The 9,982-nt window shown below is 45.2% G+C and overlaps 1 protein-coding gene across 3 annotated transcripts; it reads right to left on the reverse strand.

The window, feature by feature from the left end:
* Positions 1 to 353: 353 nt before the first annotated feature.
* Positions 354 to 7,653, reverse strand: LOC146670713 (rab3 GTPase-activating protein catalytic subunit-like). 3 transcript variants are annotated; one of them, XM_085407767.1, is made up of 6 exons: positions 7,323 to 7,652; positions 6,233 to 6,332; positions 3,810 to 3,902; positions 3,497 to 3,669; positions 2,800 to 2,888; positions 354 to 2,656 (listed from the first exon to the last, which is right to left on the reverse strand). In XM_085407767.1, exons 1-6 carry the CDS (start codon positions 7,515 to 7,517, stop codon positions 2,638 to 2,640), a joined length of 669 nt encoding a protein of 222 aa, XP_085263893.1. In that variant the 5' UTR covers positions 7,518 to 7,652; the 3' UTR covers positions 354 to 2,637. The 3 variants fall into 3 exon arrangements, with proteins under 3 accessions (XP_085263893.1, XP_085263894.1, XP_085263895.1); XM_085407769.1 differs by lacking the exons at positions 354 to 2,656; positions 2,800 to 2,888 and adding exons at positions 2,990 to 3,263; positions 3,355 to 3,413 and having other exon boundaries at positions 7,323 to 7,653; XM_085407768.1 differs by lacking the exons at positions 354 to 2,656; positions 2,800 to 2,888 and adding an exon at positions 2,986 to 3,413 and having other exon boundaries at positions 7,323 to 7,653.
* Positions 7,654 to 9,982: the final 2,329 nt, after the last annotated feature.

A 9,982-nucleotide genomic window follows, 5' to 3' on the forward strand; every position in this document is an offset into this window, starting at 1 on the left:
AACCACATCTCCATCGCTCCACAGCTGCTGAGGGAGCTACAACCCTCATTCAGCCTTTCACAGACATACAGCAATGAACTGTATGAACAATAAACTTTATTCATACACACAAATCCCTTTAGGGTTGTGTCAGCGAGGGCAAACGTGCCGCATCAAATACATGGAGCTACAAGCTGTGGTGACCCACTGTCAGTAAGGGAGCTTTATTACACACACACAGCATCACAACAACAGTTACCTCAAGCTGCTTCTATGTTATAAGGCAAAGACCCTGCAGTTACACAGGAAACATTAGGTGACCATCTGTGAGCGACAGTGGGAACCAAAGCCTCTAACATCCATCGATAGATGAGGGGCAGACGGACTGAATGCAGAGAGGTGTACTAACACATGTTGAGTGAAGAAGAAACACCCAGTGCATTATGGGGAACTTAGACCTATAACTTAGACCTGTGCGCCTTAGCATATGCTACTTCCGGCGCATAGCGCTTAGTTTCCGGTGTGATATTCGCTCCTTGTTCAAGGTCGGGTTTTTCAACCAAATGGACGAATCAAGTGGCGATTTACATTTCTCGAGATGTCGAATGTATCTGTAGATGATGTTGATCGACTTGTCGATATTTTTTCCCCCCGCACCTCAGAGAGAGACAGGATTCAAATTTTATACTTCTCAGTATTTGTATACAGCGCTCCCTCGTTTATCGCGGGAGTTACGTTCTAAAAATAACCTGCGATTGGTGAAATCTGAAGTAGCCAACTTTATTTTTTACAATTATTATAGATGTGTTAAGGTAAAACCCGTCACTACACACTTTATACACTCAGACCGACATGAAAATTTTCACACGTTTCTCTCCTGTTTAAGCTCTCAAAGTTCAAACCTTCGTAGACAAATAAGTCCAGTATTACAGAAACCAAAGATCAAACCGTGTTTTCAGGTCCAGCACATGAGAACAGAGCAGCTGAGAGATAATTCAACATCAATGAATCATTAATGAACCAATGAATAAGCGATTCTGTACTGTACAGGAGAGACGGCACGGAGGAGATCAACAATAGTCTGCAGCCAATCAGGACGCAGAACACAAAGCGCTGTGATTCATCCGTGAAGCGCACACCTCTCCAACGTGCCAGACGCCATCGAATGTGAGCATTTGCCCACACAAGTCTGTTACGGCGACGAGCTGGAGTCAGGTCAAGACCCCGATGAGGACGACGGGCATGCAGTTGAGCGTCCCTGAGACGGTTTCTGACAGTTTGTGCAGAAATTGTTTGGTTGTGCAAACCAATTGTTCCAGCAGCTGTCTGGGTGGCTGGTCTCAGACGATCTTGGAGGTGAACCTGCTGGATGTGGAGGTCCTGGGCTGGTGTGGTTACACGAGGTCTGCGGTTGTGAGGCCGGTTGGATGTGCTGCCATATTCTCTGAAACGCCTGTGGAGACGGCTTATGGTTGAGAAATGAACATTCAATGCACGGGCGACAGATCTGGTTGACATTCCTGCTGTCAGCATGCCAATTGCACGCTCCCTCATTGCTTGTGGCATCTGTGGCATTTTGCTGTGAGACAAAACTGCACATTCCAGGGTGGCCTTTTGTTGTGGGCAGTCTGAGGTACACCTGTGCACTACTCATGATGTCAGATCAGCATCCTGATGTGGCACACCTGTGAGGTGGGATGGATTATCTCAATATAGCAGATGTGCCCACTACCACACATTTGGACTGATTTGTGACCACTGTTTGGGAGGGATGGTTATATTGTGTATCTGGAATGAATTTTAGGTCTCTACGTCCATCCCATGGGGAATGGGAGCAGTAACAAAGGTGTTGCGTTTATATTTTTGTTGAGTGTATGTAAGCTCTGCTCCAGTGTAATGCATAGGTACAACAATATGCTTTATCTTTAATATAGTTTGGTCACAAAAGACCAAAACTGAACTCTTTGAAGGCTGTAAACACACCATGTTTGGGTGGCTTCACCCCAAAAACACCACAGCAACACTGAAGTCTGGAGGCGGGAGCATCATGGGGGGGGGGGCTGTTTATTCAGCGTACAGCACTGAGACATTAAACATAACTCCAGGAAGGATGAATGGAGACATTGTTGATTAGAATCTGCTGCCATCTACCAGGATGATGAAGATGAAACAAGGATGGATGTTTCAGCAAGACCATGATCACAAACACAGCCAATGGAAACGGTTGGTTTCAGAGAAATCAAGTAAAGCTGCTGGAACGGCCCAGCCAATCACCTGAGCTGAATCTGTGGGAAGGATCCACGGAGCATTCGGGATTTATAGACTGTTTGTGTGGTGAGTGGGTCAAAGTCATGAGCAATGATGGGACTGGTTTCTCCATACAGACGCTGCCATGAACTGTCATCACCAACATTTGTATAAAGTAATAAATAAATGTCCCTGTGTCACTTTGTATTATTACACAACTTCATCTGTGGTTTGATTCCTTTGCACGTCTGGATTGGAAGTGTTGTTACCGACATCTGGTGATAATTTCACATCAAAGCACCTTTAGAAATATATTTACTTAGAGAACAGCCCGCAGCCCACCGTAGTAATAGTTGAACAGACACACACACAGAGCCAGACGGTAGGTCAGACTGTCACTGGGGGCCGACTTCAGCTGGTGGAAAAGGTTCTACAACGAGGGAAAAGACCATGAAATCAATAAAAATCCTGACAAAGTACTGACAGCACTGAGCCTGTCTTCACTCTGAAACTTATATTGGACCTGACCTGAGTGTAACCTTGAGTGTGCGAGTGGTGAAGAGGCAAACATACATAATCAGAGGTTTTCTCTTGCTCCGATGTCCCACTGGAGTTGGACAGCTGAGTGTTATTCTTACAGTCAGACTTCTCCACAGCAGCATCTGGAAACAGAGACACAAACACAAATAAATAAGTCTGTCATTTAGAAACTCTGTTGTTTTCTAGATGTTAGAAGAATTAAACAAGTGCAGCTCACGTAGTCATCACTTCATGATAAAACACAGGATGCTGATCGCTCAGTGGCAAAAGCAGGATGTGACCAGAAGTAGACAATAAAAATAAGAACGCTGCCTGATATCCTGTTTAAGATGACGCTCTTGTGCTTTACTGAGCTGCTGTCAGATGGGATCAATATCTGTGGCCAGCACTCTAAGACATAAATGCAATTACGGCTGTAGTTTTAAGATTCAAGGCTGTCTTAGCTCGAGCTCGAGCTGCTGAGTGTGACGGGCTCAACAGTAACCAGGAAGGAAAAACTGTTTGTGAAAAGAAGCAGAGGAGCCACATCAGTACGAGTCAAACTACCACACGCTCCGAGGTCTCTGCTGCTCTGAATATCACGCTCACCGTCTCCTAACACGGGATCCACACCTCTTCTGTCAGAATCAGTTTCCTCATAAAATGAGCTGAAACCATTAAAACTCAGTCAAGTATTAGTCAACTCCGACTAGTTAATGCCTTTTAAACAGGTTACATGATTAACTCTTACCAGAAGGACAGAATTGAGTATCTCGGTGTTAAGGGGCGACTCATCGATGCGTCGATGGCGGCGAATGTGCTTCCGGGCACTGTGCACCATGTTGGAGACAGACAGTTTGGAAATGGGCACAGTTGCTGCTGGCTCGGTCAGCTTGGACAAAGCAGAGCTGATATCACTGTTTTCTACAGACGACAAACACATCCAAGAGTTTCTGTTCAATTGCTGAGGCCCGGGTCAGCACAGATGCCCAGATCTCCCAGTAAGCTACGCACGTTTCCAGAATGCAGTATGGTCACTCAACAAGTAAAGCCAGGAACCTGACCTTTGCCCTCATCTTCAGCGTATCCTCTTCCAGGAATCTCCTCTGTACACTCAGTCCTACAGCAGAGTTTAAAGAGCTCTGTCACAGCCTCACCTACAGGGAACACAAACAGTTACTGACCTGATATTTTCTTATTCAAACTTTTCATGAAGCACACGCTTCAGCACAGCGAAGCAGGACAACATCTGTGTAACATTTTCTAAATCATGGACGTGGCAACAAAAGAAAAGTCCACTTTACATCACATGTAAAGTGCTTGGGGCTGTCATGAGAGGCGGGGCACACCCTGGACAGGTCGCCAGTCTGCCGCAGGGCAAACACAGAGACAGACATTCACACCGTGGGAAATTTAGGGCCCCAATGAACCTGTCCCCACTAACTGCATGTCTTTGGACTGTGGGAGGAAGTAGGAGGCCCACACATAGAACAATGAGGAAAAAAAGACACTTTATTTGTCCTTTACTATGTTCTTTCTATCGGTAGCTTGATTACATCCGTCTTATCTGCTGCGTATCATTTGATGCATGAATTTTAGCTTAGAAATAGTTTCCTCTGTGCTTATCTTAATGACCTTGTAGTACCATATCACCCTATTAGAGCACTTCGCTCTCACACTGCAGGCCTACTTGTTGTTCCTAGAGTATTTAAAAGTAGAATGGGAGGCAGAGCCTTCAGTTTTCAGGCCCCTCTTCTGTGGAACCAGCTTCCAGTTTGGATTCAGGAGACAGACACTATCTCTACTTTCAAGATTAGGCTTCAAACTTTCCTATTTGCTAAAGCATATAGTTAGGGCTGGACCAGGTGACCCTGAATCCTCCCTTAGTTATGCTGCAATAGACGCAGGCTGCCGGGGGATTCCCATGATGCATTGAGTGTTTCTTCTTCACTCACTATGTGTTAACAGACCTCTCTGCATTGAATCACATCTGTTATTAATCTCTGTCTCTCTTCCACAGCATGTCTTTATCCTGTCTTCCTTCTCTCACCCCAACCAATCACAGCAGATGGCTCCGCCCCTCCCTGAGCCTGGTTCTGCTGGAGGTTTCTTCCTGTTTAAAGGGAGTTTTTCCTTCCCACTGTCCCCAAAGTGCTTGCTCATAGGGGGTCATATGATTGTTGGGTTTTTCTCTGTATCTATTATTGTACGATCTACTGTGCAATATAAAGCACCTTGAGGCGACTGTTGTTGTGATTTGGTGCTGTATAAATAAAACTGAACTGAACTGAACAGGTAAAAATATGGCGACATCAGGAGTTTCAGACGGTGAGAGAATGAATCTCGCTGCAAAAGAAATGATGTTTTAAACCCTGCATGTCAACGTCTCCCTGCACACCAAGCAAACATTAAATAAACTGTTTTATAGTCACTGTCTCGACTTGTTTCTGTAATTTGATGTCATCCATTTTTTTTATTTTGCCATTTTTATAGGAACAACAGAGCAGCTTTTTCATTTCAGTCGTTTTATTTTGACTCATGATTTTTTTCTTGACGTCGTTTTTTGTTGCTGTGATCTTTTGATGTTAAAGTCTAGTGTTGACCACAGAAAGAGACTTACTGTGATTATACTGTAATCTGTGAAAATCCTCTGTGTGCAGCTGATGGTTAAAAGAAAACATTTCAGTTCATTCAGATCATTTTTATGTTGACAATAGAAAACCATCCTGAATGGTCGGTTTGAATAAGTGCAAATTTAGATCCTATATGGTTGAAAATAACTTAAACATATCGTGATTTATTTCGTGTTTTGTGATATAGCAAAAAAATATTGTGATATTACATTTTCCTCATATCACCCAGCGCCACCATAGATGTCCATACATGACGTCTAACAATGAAGAATGACACGGGGGAAATGTATTGGACAGAAAGAAAGGTGCAAAAAGACACATTTATGAGTAATTACAGAGCAATCCTGCCACTTAGTGCAAATTAATATCAGCCGGTTCAGTCCCAACTATGGCCTCATTAGCCAGGTTTCACACAAGAAGCGTCTCATGATGGGTAAAACCAACAAGCTCTCTCAAGACCTTTGCACACTTAAGACTGATGGCATCGGCTACAGAAGAACTTCTAAGTTACTGAAGGTTCCAGTGAGCACTGTTGGGGCCATAAACCTGGCGTTGCCCCTGCAGGGTTTTTATTTATTTACGATAAACCAGCCACGACCAAGCGCTCCCCACACGATTTCAGACAGACGAGTGAAAAGACTTATCAGAAGAACGACCTGGAACCAGCAGGTACAATCGTTCCACAGGAAACAACAACATGACCTGCATCACACACACGACTCCTAAAAGCCACTGGCAGGGTTTCTGGATGTCAGCCACTTGCTGACATGTATTTAAAAAAAATTTAATAATTTCTTAATAATAATATTACATTTTTCTATTTGTGTATTAATGACATGACATGTACTGCCTACCTGGAGGCTGCTGTGGCCATGAATACTGCTGCCAGTCTTGGAGCACGTAGGTGAAGCGAATGGCGATGTTGACTGGAGGCAGAGGGAACAGGGAACAACCCTGATGACAACAGGAAGACATCAGCTCATGTTTATGGTAACAAGCTGCAGCATTAATCTCTCTGTACAGGCGTGGATTACACCTCGTCATTGTCGGCTGTTTCTGGGAACATACTGAACACATTTAACCCTCATGTGTGGATGATGACAACATCAATCAGGATTTTTATTCTTCTTTAGGAATGAATATAAGATTTTTGAACTTCATTTTTTAAATGTCCACTTAGGTGGACAACATCGGTTTTGACTTATGAAGGGTATGGAGACATCAGTGTGTAGTGTTTCTGTGCAAGTTTACCATCAACACCAACACAAATACAAGAAAACAGCCTTTGAATAGCTGCAGACCACTGTGCATGAAAGGGTTAAACAACGTGATGTCTGGGAATCCATTGTGTTTCCAGGAATAGGAATAAACAAAGTTCAAACAAACTGATCATTAAACCGACATCCACTTCCTAACAGTCTTTATTTTATTCACAAATTAACTCCACAAAAATCCAGAAACCGAATTTACACAGAATTAGACGTCTTCTTCTTCCTCTTCTGTTTTCCCAATGTTCACATAACTAAGCAGTGTGCTGTACTGTTATCAACCTGCTCTTTGACGAACTATTACAAGAATATATTCTTATTATAAGATAAGATGTTTGTGTTATTTTCAAGTTGAATACAGTTTTTGTGTGACTGTCAGAGCACAGCAGGAGGAGGAGGAGGAGGAGAGACTGTACATGAGCAGGAAAAACCAGATGAATAAATGTTTTAGAAAATACATTTACATGCACTTCGTGGATGCTTTTATGATTATTAGTTGCATTTAACAGGATTCACATCGTCCTAAAATCGTCTGGAACAGGATGCTGAGGTGATACTTGTAGAACATGGGTACATGATGCTCTGTGGCTGCACAATTTTAATTTTTCTTTATTAAAAACAAACAAACAACCTTGAAATATGATCCATATAAAGATGTTTGTTCCAGAGCACTTACTATCTTAGATTTGAAGATGTCGAGCAGGCCGGACAGGTGGTTGTACTGCACGGGCGCTCGACGCAGGTGAACGATCTCAAAGTCGGTGCGCACGCCTGGTCCTTTGCACTCTCCGGCATACATCCGCCTCCACTTCTGCTGGATCTGCACAAACATCGGCACCTGACTGAACACAAGATAAACAGCAGAAGGCATTACTAGCAGGATCTCTGGTACACGCCCGACATCCAGCTTCAGTTTCTCTCAACCAGCAACAATCCAGCTAAACTAAACAGTCCGACTGAAACACAGAGCAACAAGCTGCAGAACTGCATTGTACTGGCATGTATGTCAGCACTGTCACTGCACGGACCACTGAGTGCTACACAGACTGGTTTTAATATGTTGTGTTCATTGGCGTAATCTGGGGCTGCAGCAATTCATCACTTCTAAAAAAATCCTCCAAACCCATTCTTTGCTGCGATGCAGCGATGCAGCGATGCAGCGATGCAGCGATGCAGCGTGCTCTGTGGCACAGACTTGTTCAACGATGTAAACGTGTGTGAGGGATAGGTCAGTAGGTAGAGTGGCTGCCCCGGGATCAGAAGGTTGGGGGTTTGAATCAAGTGAAAAGCTAAGCTGAGGTACCCCTGAGCAAGGTCCCTACACGTCTGCTACCCACCAGCTCGATAGCTAGCCGGGAGCTCGAGGGTCACTGAAGCCGCAGAGAACGGCACAACTCCCGGCACATCATATTCAGATCACCGCAGACTTTCGCTACTCAGGTTAAACGTGATATATAAGTCACTTAGACAACCTAAAAATGTTATTGTTGGACTTTTTTCAGTGTTTTATTTGTTCGTGAGTAAATCGGTTTGGCTGAGATTAAAGTTATTAGATTAGATAAAATAAAACTTTATTAATCCCCCAGGTGGGTTCCTCCTTGGTTTTCACACAGCTGAATAAACGTCAAACAGAAAACTGATTAAACAGAAGTGTGAGATGGTCGAGAGTTTACTCCAGTGTCCTGTTATATTTTAGACAGCAAGGAGCAGACGGCCGAGTTTATTAAACTCCACCGAGACAGCAGTGACGCTAATCCGAAGGCGAGACCGTCCAATTTAACAGCCGTTTACTTCCGGCCTACCCGACCTTCTCAGGACCCGGCCCACATAGACCGCGAAGGCCGGGTCCTCAGGAGGATGCAGCCCATGAATTTGGACACGACCACTGACATGTTACAAAACAAACTCACATCGCTATCAGCAGCCATGTTGTTGCCTTTGGCTGCCTGATCGGTTCAGGAAATTAGGATGTTTTTCTACGCATGTGCGAAAAGGTGGTCGCTTCCTCTATAGTTCTTTCACAATAAAATAAAACAAACAAATTCTAAATTCATCCATCCATCTTCATCCGCTTTATCCGAGGCCGGGTCGCGGGGGCAGCAGCCTAAGCAAAGAGGCCCAGACCTCCCTCTCCCCAGCCACCTCCTCCAGCTTATCCGGGGGAATACCAAGGCGTTCCCAGGCCAGCCGAGAGATATAATCTCTCCAGCGTGTCCTGGGTCTGCCCCGGGGCCTCCTCCCGGTGGGACATGCCTGGAACACCTCACCCAGGAGGCGCCCAGGAGGCTCCAATCTCTAAGGGAGAGGCCAGCCACCCTTCGGTGGAAGCTCATTTCTGCCGCTTCTATCCGCGATCTCGTTCTTTCGGTCACTACCCACAGCTCGTGGCCATAGGTGAGGGTAGGGACGTAGATCGACCGGTAAATGGAGAGCTTCGCTTTTACACTCAGCTCCCTCTTCACCACGACGGACCGGTGCAGCGTCCGCATTACTGCAGCTGCAGCCCCAATCCGTCTGTCGATCTCCGGCTCCCTTCTCCCATCACTCGCGAACAAGACCCCGAGATACTTGAACTCCTCCACTTGGGGCAGGAACTCATCCCCGACCCGGAGTGGGCACTCCACCCTTTTCCGGCTGAGAACCATGGCCTCAGATTTGGAGGTGCTGATCCTCATTCCCGCTGCTTCACACTCGGCTGCGAAACGTTCCAGTGCGAGCTGGGTGCATTGTGTGCCGGGTGGCGGCCAGGAGCGGAGGCCCTGGCGGACTGACCCCCGGCTGCCAAGACTGGCAATAGGGACAATTCTAAATTCAATTCAATTTTATTTGTGTAGCGCCAAATCACAACAACAGTCGTTGTGCAAAACTCATTCAGGCATTTGATGACAGGTTTCAAGATGTGAAGAATATCCAAAAGGAACTGGAGATGTTTGCTACGCCGTTTAATGTGCAACCATCTGTGCCAGACACTTTCCAAGTGGAAATAATTGGGCTGCAAAACAACTACGAGCTCAAAGCTAAGTATAACAGCCTCTCTCTGCTGGACTTTCACAAACTGTACGTTCATGCTGAGGCTTTTCCCATCCTGGCGAGACATGCCCTGAAATTTGCATCTCTGTTTGGGACAACGTACCACTTTGAACAGGTCTTTTCAAAACTGACTCTTGCAAAGAGGCGCTTCCACTCAAGACTAACTGAATCAAACTTGAAAAAGCAGCTTCGAGTGGCATCATCATCATCACTGCCAGCTGACATCAGACACCTCGCCAAAAAGAAACAGTTCCAGCCATCTCATTAGGTGAGTCTGATGAGCAGAAATGCAGCAGTAACACAGCA

This window comes from Rhamphochromis longiceps, linkage group LG5, assembly GCF_057381845.1.
Source record: "Rhamphochromis longiceps isolate RC_006_pf linkage group LG5, R_longiceps_female_GT1.1, whole genome shotgun sequence".
Lineage (NCBI taxonomy): Eukaryota > Metazoa > Chordata > Actinopteri > Cichliformes > Cichlidae > Rhamphochromis > Rhamphochromis longiceps.